Source organism: Vidua chalybeata, chromosome 17 (genome assembly GCF_026979565.1).
Source record: "Vidua chalybeata isolate OUT-0048 chromosome 17, bVidCha1 merged haplotype, whole genome shotgun sequence".
In the NCBI taxonomy this organism is placed as follows: domain Eukaryota; kingdom Metazoa; phylum Chordata; class Aves; order Passeriformes; family Viduidae; genus Vidua; species Vidua chalybeata.
Window position 1 is genome coordinate 15,103,965 of NC_071546.1, and position 27,043 is coordinate 15,131,007.

A 27,043-nucleotide genomic window follows, 5' to 3' on the forward strand; every position below is an offset into this window, starting at 1 on the left:
CCTGGAGGAGGTTAAATACTGGAAGTAAATAAATGTGTAGATTAGTACTTTTAGAATTGTCTGCATCGTGTAACAATGAGATTTCTTTATGCAAACTATGTGTCTTCAACAAAATGTCTGGATTCACTAAAAGCTATGCTGAAGAATGGTTTTGCAAATTTAAAGGTGTTGCAATTTTCTGCTTATCTCTTGGCATTCTTATTCAAAAAAAGGTAGAACATAAAATTAGAGGAGTCCTCTAAGGCAAAAATGATATTTATGTAGATGGCATTGCATAAGTTTGTTACTAATGTCTTATAATTACCAATTCAGGCAAATATGATCTCTGCTTCATGTTAATGAAGCTGTTTAGGTGGATCAGATACCAGCATTAGAGGAAATTGGTGATTTTACCACACAATTTTTATTTCCTGTTTAGTAAAAGAGTTTCACTCTGGGTGATTCATGGCAGGCAAAATCAGTTAGGTTGCTTTTGAGTTCTAATTATCTGATCTTTTTCTACTGAATTATGTGTGTTACTAGTTTTTCAAAATTAAAGAGAAAAAAACAAAACAATATCATACTCAAAAAAAAAAACCAAAAAAACCAAAACAAAAAGAACCCCAAAAAACCAAACAAAAAACCCTCAAAACAAAAACAAAAAAAAAAGCCAAACCAGCAAACAAAACAACCTGAAAAAAAACCAAAAATGAACTCCCCAACCAACACAACAACAGTTTTTCTCCTGTGCTGGTGTTTTGCACTTGTGTGAGGCTCCACTTTGTTGGTATCCCACCACCTTGTCACCTTTCTCAAGCAAAAATGTCACATAAAAATTGATTTTAGATGCTCAAGTTGGTACATTTCATATAGTATCTTATGTAAATCTGTAGAAGTATTCACATTTAAATCTCCTTGTAGTTCTCCATACTGAAGAGACTATGAGTGATTTTTATCTGGAAGATATTTTGCAAATATTCTGCATAATGGGGAGTCGTTTGTCTGAAGGCAAGGTTGTTGAGTGCTGCCTGAATATGTGTGAGATTCAAAGGGCTGTCATTTTATTAAAACTACTTGCTGCAAGAAGATAAAAGTGAAAATTTTGAAGTGACACCTTGAAACTTTTATCTCTGTTACCGTATGTATTTAGTACTGTCTTGACAGCTCTCATGCAAAATACTGAACCCAAACATTTTTGAAATGGCATGCTAATGTGTTTTACCTTAAAACAGAATTTTGTCTTGTAATAGCCACAATATTCAGTTAGTAAAATTAAGATGTGATTATGTATTATTCAGAGTGGCTCATTATGATAACTCAGTGCTATCCTTCCTTAGCTGTTGTTATTTGTATGTCACACATAGCAGAAAGTGATATGCAGCATTCCACGTGTAGAGGTACTCAGTGGAATAAATATTTTTTTTTTTCTTTTTTTTTCTTTTTTTCAGATTTACAATATGTTGGCTGAAACAGGAGAACTGGAAAATACGTATCTAATATATACAGCAGACCATGGTTATCATATTGGGCAGTTTGGGCTGGTGAAAGGGAAGTCCATGCCATATGAGTTTGATATCAGAGTCCCTTTCTATGTCCGAGGACCAAATGTGGAGGCTGGATCCTTGTAAGTTCTTTGCTTTTGTGTGTGTTGTGATCTGAAAACTTCATGTTCGCATCTCTAGTTGTATTGACCTGGCAGCCAAATGAAGGCACAAAGTTCTGCCCATCCTGCTTATTTTTGGCAGAAAAATGCTTGCATAGGTGTGCAGCACAAGCCGCTGCACTTTTGTGGATATTGTTGAAAAATCACTTTGAATTTTGTCCAATCTAGGAAACACTTGCATTCTTTTGAGGAGTGCAAATTATACACATAACTGTCACTTTAAAGCTTAAAAATATACTGTATAATGTAGATAATTATTGCTGAACATTGGAGCCACTTGTTTCAGTTTATAGAGACCAGCTCATATATTAGCATCCACAAAATATTCTTTTTGGCTCATTCTCTGAGACTACATGGTTAGGGCTGTTATTTGGATGCACACAAGCATGCAGAGTATAACCATTAATTAAAATGGTAGCTTTAATCAGCTAAAAAATTAAGTAAATACACTTTCTAAGCAATTATTTCAGATAGCAAATATTTGCACTTAGGTAATGATTTTGGACAGAGTGCCATAAATTGCTGCCTAATATTTATATCAGTATGCGTGACTTAGCATAATTAACACACACAATCTTCCTCATGCAATTTTTTCTTCACCACAGAGGAATGGATCCTAGTATGTAATATGATAGCAAATAGTTATTAAAAACCTCTCATTCCAAATGCTGGTTAAATTCATTGATTCACATTATCTGAAAGCAGAAAAATGTTAAATTCTGTAGATTTTGCACTGTGTTTCTGATTTATTTTCAGCAGTTTTGCATGTGAAAAAAAACAATATTCTCTAAAGAGCAGGGAGGGATTCCTCACTTGGGACTAAACATATTACCTCAGCACTGAAAGAGTTTTGTCTGCAGCAGCCCAGAATTTCAAATGAGCTGGAATAGGCCTCTAAAAACCTGCTCTCTTTCACTTTGACTGCAGTTTTTGGCCTTCCTAGAGAGTCAATGCTAACATGGCCCAAGTGACTGAGCTAGTGTATAAGGCTAGAGACCAGCCACTTGTGTCTACTGTAGTTCTAGGATCTTTACACCCAGATATCCATAAAAGCTCTGAAACCTTCCTGCTGAATTTTATTTTTCAAAGACTTCTGAAGATCAAAACATGTTTCTGTTAGAATTGAAAGAATCAGCCTGACAGGGTCTTAACAGAACACAGCCTGTCACAGTAGAGCAAACAGGAAGAACAGGATAAAATACCTTGGAGAGGGAATATATCAGATAATAAATTGATCTTCCCTCTCAACCTGATTTTCTTTAAATGGTAGAACTTCAGTCATCCATGTTTTTTGTGAACCTTATGTTTTTCCTGCAGAATAATTATTATGATTCCCTTTTGGTACTAGGGAAATTTTAATAGCAATCACCGTAGCAAGGCATTACTAACCTCTCATTTCAGTTACCAAATATGCTACATAATAATTATTAGTAATTAAAATCAAATCAGGTGCATAAATGTAATTCATCACCTATGCTTTTGTCAGTGCCTGTTTGCTTACTCTCTCAAAGATGTAGTAATTTTAAAATAGTATCTCATTAAATAGTGTGACTTTAACAGCTTTCTTCTGTCCTGTATTTTGAGCTGGAATTCTGCACTAATATATATTTCAGCCCATCTGGTCCCATCCTTTCTTTGTGCCTGCACATCATAACACAGTGATTCTACATGCTTAGTGCTGTAGCATGTAGTGTTAGCATGTAGTTCAAGCTGTTATTTTCTCACTTTTTTTTCTTCATAACTGTTCCTCTTGTGCTGCTTTTTTCGTCATCCCTTTCCTTTTTTTGTCTCACACTGTAAATTAACAGTCACTTTTAGTTGTTACTAGTGCCTAGCAATATATTTCTTATGCTCACTTCAGAACATACCTACTGTGATAGGAACTGAAGTACTCATTTCTATACTAGATTTTGAAACCTGCCAAATCTACTTTTTAAGAAAGCTGTCAGCATATTTGGCAGGCATTTTGATTCTGTAAGACACCCAAACAGTTTTTCCAACAGTTTTTAAACTGTTTTGTGCAAAAATTAACTAACTTTACCTTATGAACTACTTTGCTTTCTCAAAAATGCTCTGTAATAAAGTTTTAAATATTTGTATTAGTCTCCTTGAGGTTATGCAACTTACCTATATATTATATGTTAATTACCTTCATGGAAAAGAATCAGATTGTGTCCTCTTTTATTTCCAGGTGTCACAAAATAAGCCTTTTCAGGTCCTTGGACTCTGTGGAAACTGGAGTTGCTTGGTATAACTGTATAGACCTTAAACTCTTTTGTCCTATGTTTTTTTCAGGAATCCTCACATTGTGTTGAATATTGATCTTGCACCTACAATTCTAGATATTGCTGGATTGGATATTCCGTCTGATATGGATGGTAAATCCATTCTAAAGCTGCTGGATTCTGAGAGACCGGTAAATAGGTAAGAAATGAAAATGTTGCATGGAAACATGCATGTGTTTGTACAATAGACTGAACAAGTGTTCAGCAGCATGCAGAAAACTTAAAGGAAAATATAATAAAATCACCATCTAGCTGAATACATCATTCACTGGAAAGTCTGAAGACTACTTGGCATATACAACTCCCTTCAGTTATTTATTTTAATTTTGGCATGTTCATATTCTAGATGTATGGCATGCATGGCATCTGTATATACTAAATGTAGTCTATGTAGAAGTGAGAGGGCTACACATGAATGTCTTTAGTCATGTAGGTTATAGATTTAAATGTCTTCATGGCACCATTTGTAGCAAAGCATTTCATATTGAATAAATAGTAAAATAATTGAAGGCGATGGTTGTGTATCAGACTATATATAAAGACAGGCTAGCACTAAAAACTGCAGTTTCTATTTAAGACTTTCCATCAGTACTTTCATTGGAAAAAGACTGAGGAAGAGAATTAGACTTGCTGGAGAATGCTTGCAAGAGAAAATCAGCAGAAAAAGGGAAGGAGAACTATTTGCTTTACATGTAGCTGGGTAGAGGGAAAGGGGGAATGGAGCAGCTGCTTTAGAATAGGATAGTTTTTGGATAGATGCAGAGTAAGAGCCCAAATCTGAGTCAGGAAATCCTGATTTAATTTGTGATCCTTTGTGAACAAGGAAAATTCAGTTAATCTCTTGTGCCTTCAACACACTTATGTTGAAGAAATTGTCCTGGGTAAACTTGTTGTGGATTTAGTTCCTGTGAGAGAAATATGTCCTGTGGTTTTCAGTGGAGCTTCATAGAGCTCTTGTGCAGTTACGTGGCTTCTTTCTTGTTGGGATTAGGGGTGGGAGAGCAAACTGGGGCATAACTTGGTTACTGGTTTTGTGGGAATTGTGTCTTACTCTCCTCCTCGTCTCGTAGGTTTCATTTAAAGAAAAAGATGAAGGTATGGAGAGACTCGTTCCTCGTGGAAAGAGGGTAAGGAAAGTGTTAATCACAAAGCCTAGTCTTTTTAAATTGAAGGATATTGAATAGCTAAAGCCAAAGCAGCACTCTGCTGCAGGCTAAAGCCATTTAGCTGTGCCAGCAGGGACACTGCTGCAGTATGCCTAATGGCAGTGATTGTGTGATTGGAGGGAATGGATGGTCTCTGCCTACAGCCTGCATAAATGTGCTCTTGTGGTGGGGGAAGGGAAGTTTACTTGGACTGAGAGATGGGAAGACATCCCAATTTGCTCTCAGCTACTGTCCCCTACCCTCCTGCTTGTATCACAGGATTATGAGCAACCCTTCCTCTCTGCATCTTCAACTGCTGGCCATTCCCTCTGCACATCTGCCTTAGTACATAAATGGGGGCATGAGCCCTGTAGAATGTGATGTGGTCGCTCTATACTGACAGTTGTCACTGCCTGTCACTCAGGCTTGTAACACAGTGTCTTGATTTTATATGTTTTTGTATGCTCCCTGAGAGCAGGACATGAATAACTTGTGTGTTATTGGACAGGCTAAATGCTAGTTTCTACTGGACTGTTAAGTTTTGGCTACCAGAGGTGCTATGGACTCGGAAAATAACTACTCTTCTGAGTCTTTTCAGCTAACGGTATTTGTGTGTTGGAGTTAATATTAACGTAAGAATTTTTTTTTTTTTCCAGTAAACTGCTGCATAAAAGGGAGAACGAGAAGGTAGATGCCCAAGAAGAAAACTTCCTACCCAAATACCAGCGTGTGAAAGACCTCTGTCAGCGAGCTGAGTATCAAACAGCTTGTGAACAGCTTGGCCAGGTAGGGTATTGTTACCCCTGACTGCAAGTAAGCAGGTGTAATTGGGCTAAGCTCAACACCTTTACTGTGTCAATGTCCTTCACCTCATCATCAATGCCAGCATATAAATCAAATGTCTCGTTCTGTAACCTTTGCTCAAATCTCTACTACAGCATTTTTGAGATTGACTGTCAGTCAGGAAATTGCTGATTCAAGTGTTCTGTATTGATTCCTGACTACCACTAAGAAAACTGCCTAGGCTGTTCTATTTCCCAAAGAGAATGTGGTTTGGGATTCATTAGTGATGAGAAGCTACAATGTACATAACTGATTGGCCTTTTTAAATACATACAGCTTGCTTTGCTTCAAATTCTCTCTTTAATTCATTTTGTTGTTGTTACTTGTAATTAGTTACTACTAATTACATATAGTAATGGGAAGCTAAAATTCTGTTAACTCAGTATATCTCTCCTCTTAACAAAAACACACTGGGAAAACACACATGCAGTTATGACTAGAGGCATGCTGTGTGTATATGGGCATAAAGTTCATTGACTGTGTGTCATTTCCCTTGTTGCATAACTGTTTTGGGCAGATATGACAGTATGTTCACTTTACATACAAGTTACATAGAAGAAATTAATGGGAAAAAATAGGGTAGTATCAATACATGGTCTTGACATACACAGGAGAGGATTTTGTGAATTTATCAGGGCAGTGCAAAAGCAAAGCATGGCTATCTCCAGAGAAGTCACCACTCTTGGCAAAACTGACTCTGTGTCATAGCTCTCTCATGCAGGTGTGGGTCGGAGAACCCCTTTCCAAGGACTGTAACACATTCTGTGGACAAAGGGGTGAAGGTAAATGGGTCCACATGCTAATGTGTCTGTTATCACACTGGCATTGCCTCATATTCCGGCAGCCCAGACAGCTGTCAGGATAAGTTAGTCTGTGGAATATAACTGTTCTTGCAGACATGATATGAATGACTTACCAAGCTATAGTCAGTAATGGGCTACTTAGGCTGCAGTAGTTAATTTTTTTACTGTCAAAGGCCAGACTCCATACTTTTGGCTCTACTGATCATGTAGTTCAGTGCACCTGTGAAATGAGTCCATTGTTCCTTAGGTGTTTGGATCCAATTTGTATGTATAAGAATTTTCCAGATGTTCTTTTCCTCCTATGGCTTCTATGTCCGATTTAGTACACAGAGCAATTATAATGTTCTGTTCTTTGTAAAAATACTAAACTTAAAGGAATACTATATGCAGTAGTTTATTGTCATCAGAAGTCTTGAGCTGAAATTTGAGCTGAATGGGAGCAAGTCATTGTTTTATGAATTTGCAATGTTATTTGAGGAACTGGAAGAAAAGGTGTTTTTTTTTTTTCCTACTACAACATTATCCAGTAAGTAGGATGGAGAAACATAGCTTTTTTCTTTCCCTATCACTATTTTCTCTTCAAGAGAAGTATAAAATGTCAACTCCATAGTTAAAACTACAAATAAATTCTGCAGTATAGATGTGCTAATAAGAGATACTTGTGCTGTATCCTCATTGTCAGGAGACAGAGAGGAGAAGAATTGTTTTGAGCAGTTCGGTCAGGCATAATAGGAAGTGATAGGATGAAATTTAGCAAGAAAAGAAATTTATGTTGGACATCAGGAAAAATTGCCAAACAATCAAGTCAATTAAAATCTGTGAAGGGCTCTCAAGGGAATCTCAATCCTTCTAACCCCTACTCTAGAGAATATATCCTAGTAGTCTGTCTAGACAATTGGAATACTGGGAGATGAATGTGCTTATTTGAGGATAAATTGTGTCTAAATATGGGTGCACCCAAAATCTCTTCAGAGTGAAGGAAGACTAACTTCTCAAATGACAAATGGGTGTTGTCTGTTTGCTGATGCTGTTCATAGCTCTGCACAGTAAGTAGAATGAGCCCAAGCTAATAACATACCACTGCCTTGGGGAGTTGATGTAATGCAGATGCAATGGTTATTTAGCAGATGTCTTCTGATCCTGCAGGACACTCTATTTAACAGTACTTGGAGTCTTCAGTATGAAAAGTGAATTTTCATATCCTGATGCAATGTTAAATACCCGTCTGGGTCAGAATTATTTGAAAGCTTGCTGAAGTCATTAGGACTGTTTCTTTTGACTTAAACAAGTTTTGGGGACCTGCTATTCCATGCACAGAGAAATCTGAACAGTCCCAGGGTATCTGAAGTGTGAGCAGGAGACAAGAAGCACAAATGGAGAGCAAAGACCCAGGAGGGGAGTGAAGGACAAGAGACAAGGGCAGAGTTTAAAGGAGAGGTAAATAAAACTTTGAATATGAGGTGGAGAATTTGAAATTCTGCTATGTGAGCATGCAAGTTTGTGAATACAGGTCTATTGCCACAAAGTGATTTTTGCAAATTTTTCACCTTCCTTAACCTGTATTTGTTTTGGTAAGAGAGTACCAAGATCATGGAGAAGAAGTTATTCATAGTGTCTAAAACCTTGTTTCACAGGTCACTATGTGGAATTTTTTTTGGCATCGCTAATATATGTAAATTCTTCTGAGAGCAACAGGAATCTGTGTGTTGCCATGTTTTGTTTTTTAGATATTAGGGTTTGGTGTGTGTTAGTTATTTGCATCCAACAAAGGGTGACTGTAGAATCAGATGAAAGAGCAGCTCAGCATTTATATTCAAGGATTTAAAAGAGATGAGCTCTTCCCACATGAAATAAAAAAGAAAAAAAATTATCCTAGTATCTAATGGCCTCCACACAATTTTTTTCTTTTTAGTGTAGTTTGGCCTTTCATCTGAAGCTGGCTGGTGAGTGGAAGCTGACCCACTTTTATCTAGTAGCCTGCATTAACGTGCTTTTGTGGAAGCCAATTATGATACCAGCATTGCTCTGTAGAGTATTCCCAGTAACACCACAGTATCATAACAACAGCTGCACAAAATCTCCCTTTAAGTAAGCTGCCAATTTTGTGCACATTTGATAAACATGCAATACCTGCAGCAGTGCTGATTGCTATAGGGAATCTATGCTGTACGTGTAAGAACTCCCAAAATTAAAAGATAATAATTTTTTTTAGCAGGATCTGGCATAGTACAATAATACTGCTACCTCCTGAAGAGAAATAGTTGCCTGATTTCACATGATTTCCATTTCAAATACATTTTATTTTCAAAGCTTACTTACATACAAATCTGATACAAGTAGAAATTGCCTTTAAATAGCATTAGAAGTATCATTTTATATGACAGTTTTCACAGAAACACAATCATTATTAGTCTTTGCTTAGTGCCAAGGGAGGAGCAATAGAAAAAAAAATGGCTTATATTTTCTCCTTTTTCTGAGGCTACTGTAGCTTGAGGTTGTATCAACCAGACCTAGGAAACAGTGTCAGGTTTTGGAAGGAATCTTTTTAAAAATTAGGCAGATCCAAACCATTCTTCCCATCTTTTGTGGTTTATTGGTACTTTTGTTGCTCGCAGAGATATACTGAGGTTATGAAAGAATTTAAGTTCTCTTGGTAAGTGACATATATCAAGCCAGCTAAAGTCCAGATAACTTCAATAGCACTTTCGGCAGAACTTTGGAGTTCCTGAATTTCAGAACAAGTTGCACATGATCAACTTTCAGGATCAAATTCTTAATCTGTGATTTGTTGCAGTGTGATAATAGTGATTATAGCAAGAAATGACTTGCTGATAACTTCATACATTAAAAAATTTATCAGCCCTGGAACCGATAAAATTAGGAGGCAACAAACAACAAAAATTAAAATAATGATGATTTATTAAGGCTGTTATCTGAGGATTAAATTCCTTACAAAAAAACTGTAATTAACAAAACTGTTTTCCTCCTTGAACTAGAAATAGCCTGTAATGATTTTCAGAGGCTATTTTACTTATTGGATTTTTTTGCTTGTTGCTTCACAAACTCAAAAAATTTGCATTTCTAGATAAGAGGTTTTTAAACTTCTTGTCATTACAGTATTGGATTTTGTATGTAGCTTGCTGAAATTGACACTAAAATTTAATAAAAACCCCAGCTTTTACAAATATCCTGATATGGGTAGTGGTGTACTTTAGTTAAAAGACTACTGGAGGTCAGGAAACTGGCTTCAGTCTCACAGGCTCAGTTTGGAACCTCAAAACAAATTAATTCCCCTTTTGGTGCTGCTGTTTTTTTCCTTCACAACTAATGTAATTTCTGCTAAGGCTGCACTGACTTCTTAGCTTGTGCAATGCCTAATGCAGCAGCTGGGACCATTTGATACCACAACCCAATTATTATATTAATAATAAATTAATTATATAATTGTAATCTTAAAATTAGCTGAATACCTGATATGTCAGCTACAGTTTGTGGCAATAAAAAGCCCTCAAAATATTCTATCAATAAATTGTTCATCTATCTAATAGTTTGAAAGTTTGAGTGGTATGTAGTGTATGACAACTGAAACTGAGCTGAGAGTTCAGCGGTCCAAATCTCCAAAAATCATGAGTCAGTGTAATGACATTATGTTGCGTTGGAATGAAAACCAGGCAGTGGTCTTCATTTATATACTGATAACACGAAGTAGAGGAAACCAAACAATCCTTTGCCAGTGAATGAATAGCAATAAGGTACCAAGGGAAGGGGTAAACCCAGCAAAAATGTTAAAATGTTAAGGAAGTAATACCTCTTGGGAAGAACTAAGGAACTGGGCATAATCAATCAAAAAAAAATAGCTGAGAAGAGAGGGGTCTGACTGCATGAATCGGAGAGATGTGAAGAAGACATTAACTGATTCTTTTAAGTCAACTAGAACAAAGTAGTAATGTGTGAGACAAATTCAAGTTGTCTGTTCCCTGAACCTAGTACTATCTGAACGGTAGGACAAGCTGCCAGCAAAAACAACAGAACTTGTTGTAGAGTAAGGTCTTGTGTGTGTCTCTCTGGATTTTGTTATTTTGTCCTCATTAGCCCTATGGAAAGTAAGACAAGGAGCAAACCACAGCAGAGAAGAGGTAACTAAACTGTAACTCTACTGTTTCATAAAAAGAAAAAAAGTGTATCCTGACTACTCATGAATCAATTAGACTGGAAGTTATTTTAGCCATTAAAGCAGTTTGTCTGTAGCTCACCGTTTAATGTGGCAGCAACACTGGGTTCAGAAAGCATCTGCTTAAATTAAAGACCGATATTACTGATGTGTTTTTCTCAGGTTGTTGGCAAACACAAAGTTTCCTATAGAAACTTGGATTCCTAGAGCTGTTAGGGAGACTTGCTGGCAGCTCAGTGATCAAACTGTTTCACTTTTGACTTTTCTGTAAAATAAGATGGAATCTCTTTGGCATAACAAAAAAACCCAAAAACAACCAAAAAAACCCCAAAAAAAACAAAACAAAACAAAAAAACCAAACCAAAAACAAACAAAAAAAAAACCCCACCCAAAAAAACCCAAACAAAAAACCACAAAACCAACAAAAACCAGATGCTGAGAGACACAGAATGATGAACTAGGGCTCAGCTCTGAAAGATATGTGTTTCAATGGAATATTTCCTAGCAAGACTTACATGATTGGCTATTTTCCCTCAAAGAAAGAAGTATCAATTGAGAGACATTCACTGAAGGAAATGAGTGAATTGTTTATTCATTATTTAAAGAATAATAAGAAATATTAGGTTTTTAAAACAGAGAAAAATACAGTATGTCTTTTTCTGGTAATGAGTCATTTGCATGTTCAAGGTAAATAGTGTTACTGAAAGGGAACAAGGCATCTGTTCAGTCTACAACTTTTGCCATTAAGATTCATGTTTCATAGATATTGCAGTCCTAATTTAGTCTTGGATGTGTATAGCAGATAGTTTAGGCTGGAGAGAACATGTTTCAAAGTGTGGTTTGATTTTTTTCTTCCTTTGCAGTGTGCATTTGAACAAGATTTCTGTTCACTGCCAGCAACTTGTCTATTAAACTAATAAAGCCCAGACTTTTTGCTTTGCAAGCAAATAGCTGGGTAGCATGAGCTGTGCAATGGGAAGTGTGGATAGGGGATGAAACAGAAGCATCAGAACAAGCATAGCAGAGCTGGTGACAGAAAGCATGAGCACAGCAACTAACTTGGCCTGAGGATGGTGGGAAGTCTCCAGCTGGAACAGCTTTGATGTTAAAAGGAGGTAACTGGAAAGTTTTGCACAATGTGAGCTTGATAGTCTTCAGGATATATTGCAAAAGCCATTTATGTGATGGTTTGAGTAGCTGTTCTGCCATGCTTTGCAGGAGGAAAGACAGGTTCTTCACTTGGAATTTTGATAGGAGCTGGGATGAAGATTGTGGAGCAGTCTGGGTTTTCCACTGAGTTTTGGTTGGTGTTAAACTCCCCTCTCTTTCAGGACTTTCTGTTTTTGAGGTGTTACAAGCTAGAGGTCTTGATTTAAGAACATATAATTTGCCCTAATAAAGAAAATATCTGAAAACTTTGGGGCAGGCTTTTAGTTTTCTTGTCAGTTGCGTTAATCCACTATTTATAAATAATTATGTTTTGCTGATTGATAGTTGTCATGTCTGCCTGTGAGCCAAAGTACCTCTGGGGCACTCTGAAGTTATTCATATAGAGATTTAATTAATTAAGTGATTATCTCTTAAAAAATATTTTAGTTACTTCCAGAGTTTTCCACAGGTATATGCATGATCACATAATTGCATAATGGTTGGAAAGGACCACATGGATCATCTCTTCCAACCGCCCTGCTCAGGCAGGGTCATTCTAGAGCACACAGCACAGGACTGTGTCCAGATATTTCTGGAATCTCTCCAGGGGTATTCTCTACACCCTCTCTGGCCAGTATGTTCCAGTGTTGAGTCATCTGCACAGTAAAGAAGTTCTTCCTCATATTCAAGTGGAACTTCCTGTGCATCAGTTTCTGCCCATTACCCCTTGTCCTGCTGGCAGCACTGCACAGAGCACTCTGACCTCCCCGCCCTGCCTCCACTGACAGACGTGGGTGAGGTCTCCTCTCAGCTGAACAGACCCAGCTCCCTCAGCCTTTCCTCAGCAGGGAGGTGCTCCAGTCCCTTCATCTCCTCAGCCTCTGCTGGACCTGCTCCAAGAGCTACATATTTCTCTTGCTCTGAGGAGCCCAGAACTGGACACAGCACTCCAGATGTGCCTCACTAGGGCTGAGTAGAGAGGCAGGATCAGCTCAGGGAACTGACAACACACTCCAGGACACCGTTGGCACTCTTGGCCCCCAAGACACAGTGCTGACTCATGGACAACTTATTGTCCACCAGGACTCCCCATGTCCTTCTCCACAGAGCAGATGGTCTGCTGTGCACTAGAAAGCAATTTCAAATGCCAGAATTAACAGTGTTTAAAGCTTCCTAACGGTTAAGAGAGGTTTTCACATTTCTCTTGCAATTCCTGCCCTCTTCCCCTAAATATGAAAGCATCCTGTGGAAATGACTGCAGCTGATAGAGCCATGATATCAACCCAGAGAATTTGCTTTTGGACCTACAAGCAGACCAAGGATAAGCTGTTGAATTCCAAACATATTCACACAGATACCCATATCTGTTCTGGGGAAAAAAGCAAAGGCTTGAGACTTTCCTTCCCCTGCTCTCCTGCCCCCATGCCGCTCCCCCCACCATGTATTCAATCTTTGCTTCTAATGTAATTTAGGTAGATCTGCACTGCAGTCATTCAGCAGTGGGGCCTGTTAATGCATGCAATGTGCCCTTCAGTGAAGTCTTTGAGATGTTTTCACTGTAGCATACAGCTGCACCAAAAACTAAAGGATTTTTTCCAGTTCACCTGGAGGGGGAAAATGAGCATCAATCTCTTGACAAGACATGAAAGAAATAGAGAAAAAATATTTTTTGGTGACACATCAGAGTACTTGCAGTAATTCTCATCATGGCATTGAACTTTCCCTCTGTTGAGACTTCATTTTTCATGTATTAAAATGTACCTAGAGCATAGAGCTCTACTGAGCAGAAAATGCAGTTTGTTTGTATGTTTTCAAAAATAATGTCCAGATAAAATGGGAAACAGCAACAAACATTTTTACATCTCTTTTAGTTGTGAAAGGAAGCATTGCTTATTCTAGTAAAATAACTTCCAGTTGAAACCTCAGTCTGTATGTATATCAATCAGCGTTAGGCATTTATAGGAGAGGAATTTATTCTTCAGATATTAATTTGTTACTGAATCTAGGTAAATATGTACTGCTTTACAGATTAAGATAGTCATGCAAAGATCTTATTGACAGTATCTCTCCTTGATTTCCTGATTCGTTGTGCTGTAAGTTAAGCTGGATTTATCTGCATCAGAGCAAGGCTGGGCTTTTAGGAGGCTGAACACAGATACAGCTCAGGAGATTTGGCATCCAGGTGTCTGAGGAAATCAGTGGGCACACCATAAAATGGATCATTTTAAATTAGAGGTTCTGCCACAGTGATAGGTAAATGTGCTGTAACTGGCCATTTCACTTTTGACTCCTATTAAAGTCTAATAATAGCACAGTGATAATAAAGCACAGTGATCTTGTTTTCTTACTTTGCTGTCCTGCAAACAATGGAGTGAATGTCAATAGAAAATATACGCTTTGTTGTCCCAGCCTTTACACACCTTGCTGTGCAAACTGAAGTGGCTGAGTCTCCCTCATAGAACTGCAGGCTGCTGTAAAATATCATCTTGCCTGGAAGATGCTGCTGTTTTTACTTCTGTTCTTTTATTTGGAAAATTCTCAACATTCCAGTGAGTCCTGGAAGAACTGGCTTACAGGATTTTGTAATAGGGAAGAAGAGGAACGTTTCTCAAGACTCAACAAGAAGCTGAGTGTTTCTGAGAAACCTTTTTTAAAGCAGTAACCACTGCTACTGTAAGGGGGTTTTTTATGTGTCTCTAATTCTCTGTAGCTAGCAAAGTGTTGATAAATTAAGGAGTCAGTGAAATAATTTTGTGATGTACCTGAGAAGTGAGTAGAATTTCTGTGCCAGGTTGAAGGCAGCTAAACTCCCTTGACCTTGGTACAGCTCTGACAGCAGCATGAAGGAACTGTGAGCAAGTTACTTCAGATTTTGAGTATCAGAGTGAATTGGAGATAGGGAACAGTATTTTCTCTAGTTTGAATGCAAGAGGGCGGGGTTTCTCACTTCAGACATCCAGTGCAGCTCACCCTTACAAGTCAAGCCCAAGTGTGTTGAAGGGAAAAAGCTGTTAAGAAAACCACTCGAGATGGAGATAAACTTATGAGGACTTCTGAGCTGAGGACTTCTACAGCTGATCTGACCCTTTAAAAGGTCATTGAAGAAAAGCAGGCACTTTTGTAGAGCAATCCTGGAAAACACTTCATCCGTGGAGGAGTTCAAGGACAGGTTGGATGGAGCTCTGGACAACCTGATATAGTGAAAGGTTATGCATATGGCATATGCATAACCTAGCATATGGCAGGGGAGTGGAGCGAGATGGTCTTTAAAGTCCCTTCCAACCCAAGCCAGTGTATGATTCTATCTGGAGAGCTTCCATAAAGCTGGAAGGTTTTGGTCCTACTACGCTGAGAGTTATAATAAGACTGTCAGGATTAGGATACATGTTGAATGTCCTTGGTTTATGCCGCCGTTATGCTTCTGAAAGTTGTCACTTACCACCTTCATGTTTTTAGCTGTAGTATTGATTTTTAAAAGAAATTTCAATTGTTCTACCTCCAAGAGGCAAGCTCAGAAACAAATGCAACGGTGCTCTGAAGAGTTGTTGTTTTGTCTGAAAATGGAAGATTGCAAAAATCTGGTTTGGTGATAGGTGAGCCCCATTTTACTACAAGGAATATCTGATAAGTTGCTGGAGCTGGCCATGAGACAGACCACAGTTGGGACAGATTTTTAATAACCAAATTTTTCTTCCAGAAATGGCAGTGTGTGGAAGATGCCAGTGGAAAACTCAAGCTGCACAAGTGCAAGGGAATGGCAGACTTGGCAGCTGCAAGCAACGGCAAAGGCACCTCCAGTATTTTGCCCAAGTATTACAACAGGAATAGCAAAGACTGCAATTGTGAAGATAATGAATATAAGCTGAGCCACATCAGACAGAGAAAGAAACTTTTCTCCAAGAAAAGTAAGCAAACCCACTGCATCTTCTGTCTCTGCCTTAGAAAGATGTTGTTTGCTAACTCACATAATTGTCTTGACAATCATAGGCATTGAATTATGTTAGCATATTTCCTGTGTATCTCAACTATGGAACAGCATGTCTCATATTGGACAATCAGAGTTGAGAATATCTGGCTGTAGGAAGAATGTTTCATTCTGGAGAATGCAGTGCCTATGCTGAAAAGGCAAATTGCACACAGTTACATGGTCTGTGGAATATGAAAAGTGTTATACAGCAAATACTTCAATTTTCAGTAGCTCCTGCAATACTTGGAGCTGTTACTTCAGTAATTTATTTCAATAAGGATGTGTGTACTTTGTTATTGAAGCTGCTTGATTCTAACATCCTTTTCTTCTGCTCAGTCAGCAGAGACAAGGCTGACTTTTAATCAGACATAACAGCCAAAGGCGGTGACTATTACTGGTTTCCTTGGCACAGATTAGTGCTTTTTCAGAAAGCCCATTTTACTGACTCTGTTAAACCTTAGTCAGACTAACACGTATATTTGAGGTATGTAGTTTAATTATAGATTAGAGGTAAATGGCAACATGGAATTATTAGTTACTTGTAATGTTTCTTTCATCTCACTCTACAAATACAGAACCTTAATTATTTAACAGATTAGTCTTTTTATATAGTGGCACAAACTTGAAACACAGAGTTTAAATTTATTTTCTCCCATTATATTTGCCTTGCAAGCTGATTAGTAGTTACTAAGCAAATTCTTAGTTGAAAAAAAAAATTACTGGTTCCATCAACTATACTTGATATTTAAATATGTGCTACAGCCGACAATCTGTAAAGAACACTAGAATTTGTACTTATTTAACTACTTTTTTTTAAGTCACAGGAGGCAGTTAAGTCATGGGGAGTCAACAGCAGTAGATGGAAGGCACTTAATGAGGACAGGAAAACAGTTAAAGTGAGGGCAACATAATGCTCTCTGATAATACTTAACACTTACTTAAGTGCTTCTCATTGTTGCTTTCTACACATTAACTAATTTTCACAACACCCAAAGGAGGTGGTTAAGTGTATAATTACCTTCAGTTTATGTACGTAGGAAGTTGAGGTAGAAAAAAGTGAAACTTGCTCCCTCTCACAGAGGGATCAGAATGGTGCTTTTTCCCCCTGTGTTCTGGTGAGATGAGACAGAGTTTATACTACACCCTTAGGCTCATTAGCCTCATTGAACCTTAAGGTATAAACTTCAGCAACATAAAACAGGATCTTGACAACCACATTGCCTTGCTTGTGTCTAAAGTATTTGCCTCCACAGATGCTCCACCCATCTTCCCACATCTGGGGTGTGCTATACAGGGAAGAGGTTAGCTTGGACGTATTGACAGAGACCTTTTCATTGGTGTTGGCTATTCTTCTACATGCACTTATCTAATAAATCTCACACCAAATGCAAGTGAGACCAAAGCAGTACAAGTCAAGGTGACATACCAAGGTTTTTCGAAACAGCTTCTGTGGAAAGCTGTCTCACTGGACTATGGTTAGTTAAGAGAGTGACCTGGATACTCATGATGAGTATTTGGGTTTTTATGACCTGTTCTGTGAGACTTGGGATAAAGTGTGGTCTGTGCTGGGTTGTATAATTGTTAGGGCACCTTTGGGGTCTGCTACTCCAAATTTAATGAATGCATGAGATTACATTGCAGCCCTGCTTGAATGCCAGTAAATGCTATTCATTAGTTTGAACAACTGCCAAACAGATAATAGAAGTTTCTAACTGGACTAAGGGTCATGTCCACATTAATGCAGTGGTTTCAAGCACTAGCAAAGTTTTGAAGGAAATACCCTGATCACTCATTTCTGTTGTGCACAACAGAGATAGATTTGCAAAAGGTCATTTTATTGGATTCCAATCTACAGTCATTTGCAGAAAAGCAGAATGGATGCCCTGCATCTAGGGTTCATCAAGCGTGTTGTAAACCCTAATAGGGTATAAGGATTGGTCTTTCAGAAAGATTGAAACCAGTTACATATAGTGAGAACAGATGGTTAAAAGACCAGACTAAATTGCTGGTACAGAGGCTCGAGCTCCAGACATTTTGATAAAATAATTACTTTCTAGTGTAGACATGGTTTAGACTGCATTTTCAGGTGCACCAGTGCATTTAGCAGGCAATGTTGTTTTCTAAATTGAGTAAAATCAGTTTCACAGCAGGGCCATGTCATATATGTGCCATTTGGACAATGTAAAAATACATTACTTGACTGCAAAGCACTTAAGTGGCAGAAACCCATAAACATGAATATTTGGTATGTCTGGGTTTAGGTGTCTGGAATGTTTGCATTTTTGTCTTCTTTATTTCTTTAGCATGCTCTTATTTTTATAAGAAAGATCAAATAGAGCTTTGTAGTAGGTGGAAAGGTTAAGTAAATAAAGAGCTCTCAAAATCTTTGGCTGTGTTGTGGCCTAATATGTTTTTCTTGCTGTGGATTTGATCTCTTCTTCCTGTGATGAGTGAGTGTATGTGATTAAAGGAATTCTTAAGCTGCATGTAGGAAAATTATTATAGGCCACACTGAATAGTAGAGAAACTGAAGTGTCTACAAAGAGGCTAGTGCATTTTTATTCAAATGTCCCTGGCATTCATTTTACATTTGAGGTGGTATCAATGCTGGATCAAAATGATATTTTTAATAACATTATTTTTTACTAAAAAGTCCATTACTTTACAGATAATGCATTTGAAGTATGATTTTTAATGGCAGTTGTGAGAATGGGATGTAAGAAAGTACCTCTAAACTTAATCCTTATTTCTAAACACTAGAGATATATTTTTTAAAATGTCTTTACAGCACCCAGTTTTACTTTATGTTATCAAAAAAAAAAAAAAAAGCTCTTCCGTCTACAAAATGCAAAATACATAGACATTGGTGGAAAATGTTGTTCCTTTCAAGTTCCAGCGAAGACAAACATGCGGGTCAGGTGGTGCAACACCGTCTGGATGACTGGGGCTCTAAAAGCAGTTGGCTTTCTTGACTTAAAATCCTCTGGACTCCATTTTGCACCTCAATTTTGAGGTTGCAACTTCTTAGCAATACCATCTCTAAGATAGCTGGTTTCTGTAGTAGCTGAGGAAGAGAGGCATCAAGATTCAGAGAGCTTACCAATGCTAGACTTCAGTAACCTGAAGAAGGGAGCATAGACATTTTTGGCCAAATATTTAACAGCCCTGGATTGACTGTTTGTAGGCTGTGTACAGAGGTAAATAGATTGGTAAGTAAAACCTGGGGGAGGATTGACTAATAAGTAATTAAACATTAGTATTTATGCCTGCTGTCCACTTAGCAGATGGGTGCGCACAGTACAAATGAGTATTGATCTTATCAAATATTTTAACCACTTCAAAATTTGATATTAATCACAGCACTGAGTCAGCACTGTGGGTAGCATGTTAGGATAAAGCAACAGAAGCAGTCCTTTATGAGGTACTTCACTCCACACCAATTAGTGCTAAGGCTGTGTTAGTTTGACTGCAAGGGGAGGAGTAACCTGGCTCCTAGCTGTTCAGGGGCATGTAGTTGATGGTTCCCTGGAGCTATCTACTGAGGTTCAGCCTTCTGGATTGGTGTGTTAGACTTGGAAGGAAGATGAATTGTTACTTGGCTGAGCTGAACAAGATAAAATGAAGGAATGAATAAAGAAATGGGAGTTTATACTTGAAATCTCATTAGTAGGGTGTAGCTTTTTAGAACTTCTTCCTACCTTGGAAAAGATGGGAGTTTCTGTCTCGTTTATTCAAACATTTCCTGAATGGGTGCCTGAAATAGGGCTAGTCTTTTGTGGCTTTTTTTATCCCTTCAGCTGTGACTCACCTGGCTTAATATCAGCAGTAAACTTTGAACTACACATGGAAAATGTGCAAAGTCAGACAATCCAGCTGGTATTCTGCTTTCTGTGTGTGGCGCTGACATATCATGCTTGGCCCAGTTTCAGGTGGGAGGAGATGTGGAGATGTTTATTCTGCTTCCCACAGACTGCAAAATGACTTTTGAGAATGTGCAGTCTATCTGAAATGTATGTAAGGCTTATTGAAAAAAGTCATTCTGCATTAATGCCAGAGCGTGACAGTTAAGGTACTTTTTTGTCAATTTTGGTTGTTCAACCTCCAGTTCCATATTTTCTTTTCCCCCTGCTTATTTTGCTGGAGAGATTATCCCATTGAAGAAGCTGGCCTTTGTGGAGCTTGGGATTGCAAGAAGGATCAGTCTTCTCATTTGGCACATTGGTTGAATTTTGCCTTTATCAAATTGCAGAGGGAAGTCCCATCTCATGAGGTGCTGTGTGTTTCAGTCTCTTTAAATGAGAAGTGACCAAAGGATCCAAGGGACTCAGTTGTTTCTAGTAATGTCTGTGGTAACTCCAAGCCTCATATACAGAGTAAAGCCTCAGGCTTCCCTAGGGCAGGGAGCACAAGAGAGTCTGTGGTACCTAGGTTGTACTTTTTTTTCTCAAGGAATGAGATGGTTGTGCCTAATAAGTGACTCTCAGCAGTCACTGGTGATGAGCAGGAAATACAGTCAGAGATGGACCCCATCATACAGGAGGGAAGCTTAAAGATAGATTTAGATTTCATTACTATATTCTCTTTTTGTCATTCCAGACCAAACAGAAGAGGAGTTCTGGGGATTTGGGCTGGAACTGAGAACTTTGGAAAATAGTAATAGGGAATAGATCAATGAGAAGCTCATACTGCATACTTCATAACAAATGTTTCATTTTGCTTTTTAGCTGCAAATGCAGAAGCAAAGTTTGAGGGAGTACATAGCACTGGAGGGTGGTGCTTCACGGACAAACTGACTGTCTGGGCTGCACATCAGGGAAAGAATTGCAAAGAAAAGAACTGCATTTGGATAAAAATAAAGATTCAAATATTAATTCCTTCCAAAATGGGTTAAAATCCCTTCCTAATCCTAACCCTTCCAAAAAAAAAAAAAATCAAGGATCTAGCCCTAGCCTTGAAGAATAGAACTGGGAAAAGGCTCATGCTGAGCACTGGGAATACTGGGACAACTTCAAGAATGTGTTGCAGGAATCCTAGCAGGGAAGAATTGTATGGTGGACAGCAGAAAAGCACAGAGAACTGGTCCCTGAGGGTGACTGGTGACCTGGCTGTCATGACTGTCACAGTTAGTGCTTAAGGTATGACTGCCATCTGGTGACTGTGGGGGAAGAGCAAACACCCATTTGAATGAGCTATTTGTTCTCACTGGTGCTGGACTAGACTGGTTTTTTTCCCCTTTACCATTCTTTTGTGTTTGCCTTGTACCTGCCCTCTCATGCTCTGAGGTATCCGTCCACCCACCTGTACTTCCATCCATGCCAAAGTAAAGGAAGCAGCAGCTCAGAGGACAACTGCAACGAACACTGTCACCCAGTTAATTCCAAACAGCATAGTATGGGCTAGGGTTTTTCCTTCCAAGAGCCACAAAGATGAACAAATTGTAACATGCTGTTTCTGCCGCTCTTCCACTTTTTCCATGCAGAATTCAAACCAAGCTATGTCCGGAATCGCTCTATCCGCTCTGTATCTGTTGAGCTGGATGGAGCTGCCTATCACCTGGCTTTAGCAGATGGATACCAGCCCATCTTACCAAGGAACATCACCAAGCGGCACAAGGTGCAGAGGGCTGTTTTTCACGAGGAGGAAGATAGAGACATGGGGGAATATAGTGGCACTGGTAGCATTGCAGAGTACACAGCCCCTAATCTGATCAAAGTCACCCACAGGTAAGTGCACATGGTAGGTTTTTAAAAAGCTTTTGCTCCTTAAGTGACTGCGTTTTTCATAAATGCATGGATTGAAGTGTGCTAAGCATGTTGTGTACCTTTTGGATACCCAGTCTAGCTTCACTAAAATTCTTACTCCCATGTGTACAATAGTCTTCAGTTTTGTTTTATTTTTGTCAGTGCAGAGGTGCATGAATCTCCTGAAGAGCTGCAGCAATTCTTTTGTCTTCTGCATTGGGTGGAGACAGTAGCCACTCATCAGTGCATGTGTTTCCAGTGAGAACAAGCAAAACTGTTGGCAACAGGGGTGTTAAACCTGCATGAAACCAGGAGAGGCCTTACTCCTGGAAATTAGTGTGCAGTGGGGTAACCTGGCCTGGCTGGGGACCGAAGGCCCTGACTGGAGCATGAGCTGGTCTTGTGTCAGTGGTTGCTTTGTACAGAGTTTTCTGTAATCAGTGCTAGGAGAGGAAAATCTGTATCATGAATGAAGTTGGATGGACCAGGAGCATTGGGAAATGGAACATACTGAGAGAGAGGGAAGGCAATTATCTGACCACTCTAACAGCTAAAAATAATTTCCTTGGTGGTGAATCTAGGGACTGATTATGTCTCTTCAGCTGTACTTTAATTCATTTAGTCACCATTTCCATTTGTGAGTTATCAGAAAATCCACCAATCATTATTGATTACATGCTTTATATTGTTTAATGACTAGCTCATGTAAGCATGCAGGAGCCAGGTAGCTGCTGTTGATATCTGTGTTTTCCATTTGACTTCTGTTCACAGAAGTGAATTAGAAACTCACCAATATGAGGAAATGTAGGCATCAGAGAATTGTGCTCTCTTACCCCAGCTTACCCTGAATGTTCAGGACCCTTAAATCACTGTTTGGTTTTTTTTTTTTCTTCTGGAAGAAATTGAATTTACTTTTGCTGCCTTAGTGGGTGAATCCCAGATTTGTACAAGGTACTGTCAGGAAGATTGTACATTATTCATGAGCCTTCCCTAGCTGAAAAGAAGCCGTGGCACAACATACATGAGGTGGTTTAAAGAAAATAAAGGAGCACTGCAAATATTCAGCTTTAATTTAAGCAAGCATTCAGAAATGGCTGCATGGTATTCAACCCCTAATAAACTCTCCAGGTAAATCTTTCAAGTGGCGATTTTTGCTTTCTTTTTTATTTAATAATTTTAAAAACTGGATTTCACTAGAAGTTAGTGAAACATAAAGATTTTATATTGTAAGAGGGTGTTTTGCTTTCAAAGTGAACGAGATTTCCTTGAAAGATTTTATCACTTTTGTAGAAAATAGTAAAACCTCCTTGCTTCTGGTTTGTTTTTTTGTTTCTTCTCTTTTCTTTATGGTGTGGTAACACATCTTATAAGGAAGTATTTTATCCTTGCTCCTACCCCTGCATCACTTAATTATGCATCAGGAAATTGCTTCTGAGTAATGCTTTCAATGCTTGCTACTTAGTAATGATTATTTATGCAGAAAGTCTAATGAATACGCAAGAATTCTCTGTAGCATGATTTACATAGAGAAATGAAAGAGTCAACAGGTTCTGCTTGATAGAAATACTCTCATTGAATTTTTCCACTTAAAAATTTCCATGCCAACTCAAACCCAGACTTCCTTTCTGGTTCAGAGCACAATTGTATTTTCTTGGATGAACATTGTTTTCTGAATTCTGCATGTCATTTTCAATCCATGGTCTCATTTGTTCTGGAGCTGTGTTATTAAGAGCAGCTGTTTGCATTGCTCCGTGTGTGTGTGTGTGTATATCCACTGTAATAAACACTGCTTACTTTTCCATGCCAAGGTGCTATATCCTGGAGAACGATACTGTTCAGTGTGACACAGATTTGTACAGGTCACTGCAAGCTTGGAAGGACCATAAACTTCATATTGACCATGAGGTCAGTGATGTTTTCAGTGTGTGTTTTTAGCGTTGTGGGGCTGATAAGATCATGCTGACTATCTGTGTCTGCGTCTGGGTGTCTTTGTCCCTCCATGAAACCTTCTGAATTTGCTGGCTGATTTCAGAATAGACATTTCAGAAATAATTAAATTATTACAAGTTTGTGAAGACAAGATGCTGAGTGGAGGAGAGAACTGCAACTGAAGGCACAGCTAAGAAATGTCATATGCCTTATGAGACAAGACTTAAAGTTGTCCCCATCCTGGGAAGAAAATTAATCTGGATCTTTTTAACATCTTAGTAGTCTTGTTCCCCAGTGGAGAACCTCTCAAAACACAGTTCTTCAGTATCAAATATAAAGGCCCAAGGAAAAGTGAGCTTCATTAGTTTTGGTGCTTCTAGAATTTCCTTCACTTGCTACTGCTTTTCTTGACCTTGCACTTTGGAATTGAATTTTTTCATAGGATTGTGTATATGGAGAACCTGGAGGTAATTTGCTCTATGAAATTTGCCAGTAAAACTATCGGACATTTTTGCCACTAATATTCAATAATATTAGCTCAAAAACCCTTCATGTGTATTGTGTATGAAAGAGGGTCTAAGGACCAGTAAGGATGGAACAAATACCAAAGAGAAGCATAAAGGATGGATGTCGTGTAATCTCTTACCAAATTACATAAATTCACAGTGAAGTTCTATGTAATAACTTCCTGGTCCCCTTTTATTGTAAAGATTGACACACAGGGCAGATACTTGAAAATTTACTAGTCTGCTAAGATTAAAAAAGGGCAATTTTAATATTACCACGGTCCTCTAATTGTTTTTTCTTCAGAAAATGTAGCCAATATGGAGTGTCAAAGGAAATGAGAACACATTTCTGTCCAGTTGTGTTCCTGATTTAGGGTCACAGGGCTGGGTTCTTTGTCCATTTTCCTTGAACACTCTGTCCTGTCTCTGCTTCAACAGTCCTGAGCTTCTACCACACCTACGGTCACTGATGGTTAATGGTAGTTCTGCAGAGACTGTTGTTCACGTTAGATTAATTTTTCTGCCATGTAGAGGCCTGCAATATCCGAGTGGAAATGGGCCATGCTGTATGTAAGCCAGACTGAGCAAAAGCAGGAGTTTCATTTAGTGAGAAAAAAACGGCAGTTAAAAATAAACCTCATGGGTGGCACAATTAACTGCTGATTGCTCTCCCATGTGTCCAGACACTGCTAAAGCCTGCTATGCAAAATGACAGAACCTTGCTGCTTTGCTTTTTCAAAACCTCTGAAGAGGGGATTTCAGATCACTCCTGTCCCATCCCCTTCCCAGTGTCAGAACACGCTGAAATGTAATGACTTTGTTTTCCTTTGAGCAGCCTTCCTCCCCTTGCAAATGTGCTGTAGAGAGACAAGAGGCGAAATCACAGTGGATGCAGGAGTGTCTGTCTACCTGCAACTGTGTGTCCCCCCTGCAGCACTGCATTCTGCTTTCAGAGTCAGGAATCAGAGCAGGCAAATGGAACCAGCTTCTTCCTACTATAGTTTCCTTCCGGAAAGCTAGATAATTTGAAAGTGCTTGTTAGTGGTGAGAGCCACAGAAGGTGCTGTAGAGGAAGGTTTTGGTGACAGTAGAATGAGTTTGAGAAGGTTACAGTAGCACTAAATCATGCTGTTTTTTTTTTTTTTTTTTTTCATCCTGTCTTTGTGCCTTTTTAGATTGAAACTTTGCAAAATAAAATAAAAAACCTGAGGGAGGTGAGAGGTCATCTAAAGAAGAAGCGACCTGAAGAGTGTGACTGTAACAAGCTAAGGTATTTTTTTTGTGTACTTCCAAATAATTATTTGTAGTGTGCAACTGTAACTGATTTATGTCCTCACAGGAGAGATCAGGATCTGGTTTGTTTAGTGGTTGCTTGCTGACTGTACTCCTGTGTACACATTCAGGGGAAGTTAGGCTGCTGCACAAGTACAAGGCCCACTGTCTGCCAGACAGGAGTTTAATCGGACAATTGAGCTCTTGCTCTTCAAATAAGCACAACAGAAAATCTTCCAAAATCAAAAGGTAACCCAAACAGAATTTGCCTCTGAGAAAAGAGGTTGTTCAGAAAGAGACCCAGGAGCACCTTCCCCTGCTCATGGTGATGACAGAGCCAGCTCTGAGGCTGTTGAGAGCCAGGTATCACTGAGAATACTGCAGCCACAGTGGCAGAATATATGAGTATCACCAAAAAAATGAAAACTGTGTCTGAATGGAGTCAAAACTGCAATGCAGCTGTGCTTAAGCTGCAACTTAAGCACCTGTTACCAAGTAGACTCTGTGAGAGGGTGTGGGTAAAACTTCCCTATCTTACTGTTGTCACAGAATGCCTTTTCCAAGGTAATGCTTAAAACCTCAGAGGTGCAACATACTCTACAGATACGATGTTTATAATTGTTGTGGACTGTGGATGTGGCCTGTGTGGATCCTTCAACATAGTTTCAGCAGCAGATCCACTAAAATATGTAGATCATAAATTTGTTGGGTTATGGGAGCCCATGTCAAAAACTGCTTAAGATGTATCATTCTAGATGGTAAACAGACACAAAGTTTATATTGGTTTATAATCCACTGCTTTCAAAACTGATTAACTGAGTTTACATAAACTGAGTTTACTTAATATGTACTGTAAAGATGAAGTTATTTTTGGTGAATGTTTTATAGAAAATGTAAAAAAATGTTTCTTTTCAGAGTGATATAGGGTACACTTCTATTTGTGCATAGTATTATTGAGATGACTAATCCCACTGAAATCAAAGAAATTAATCATCTGAGTTACATATGGTAAATTGTTTGCATTGCAATTGCTTTGATTTAGCATTCAGAATTAGTTTAAGATTAAAAAATTTACTGAAGATCTTAAATAACCTTACTTTGTTAACTTGTTATACTGATTAAACTTACGAAAGCTCCCAAAAGTTTTAAGAATTTAAAATATTTGTTTTGAAGGAGATTTTAATCTGGCAACTAATTGAATTCAGATGTACTGTTTAGAAAACAACATTTATTAAACTAAATTTGTGTTTGCTGATTTGTGTATGTAGTAACTTTATAAATAAGAAAATATTGCCATGATTGAGGCTGTTCTTTTTTTTTAACTTTGGTAATTCCACAGAAAGGAAATTTCTGCAAAATACAGTAAGAGTTTCTGGAGAGGCAAAGCAGTAGCAACTTAGTGTGAATCTGTATGTCTGCTTATACTCGGCATATCTCTGAGTATTTTAGACACTGCTTTGCTGGGACAGTTCAATCTATCTTGTTAAGTTTTCCTGGAACTTCCAGCTAGTAATAATGGAGGACACCCCCACACCCCCTCCCAGCCCTACAAAGTACAGGCTGTATTGAAATTTTTGAATGCAGAAGGAA

General features: G+C 38.5%; 1 protein-coding gene across 1 annotated transcript in view; it reads left to right on the forward strand.

The window, feature by feature from the left end:
- Positions 1–27,043, forward strand: part of SULF2 (sulfatase 2) — a 58,395-nt gene that overhangs the window by 26,582 nt on the left and 4,770 nt on the right. The window contains exons 7-14 of the mRNA XM_053958844.1: positions 1,428–1,603; positions 3,938–4,066; positions 4,998–5,054; positions 5,729–5,858; positions 15,736–15,943; positions 21,485–21,728; positions 23,555–23,651; positions 25,357–25,451. Coding sequence (XP_053814819.1) covers positions 1,428–1,603; positions 3,938–4,066; positions 4,998–5,054; positions 5,729–5,858; positions 15,736–15,943; positions 21,485–21,728; positions 23,555–23,651; positions 25,357–25,451 — 1,136 coding nt within the window. The remainder of the gene's footprint in view (positions 1–1,427; positions 1,604–3,937; positions 4,067–4,997; positions 5,055–5,728; positions 5,859–15,735; positions 15,944–21,484; positions 21,729–23,554; positions 23,652–25,356; positions 25,452–27,043) is intronic.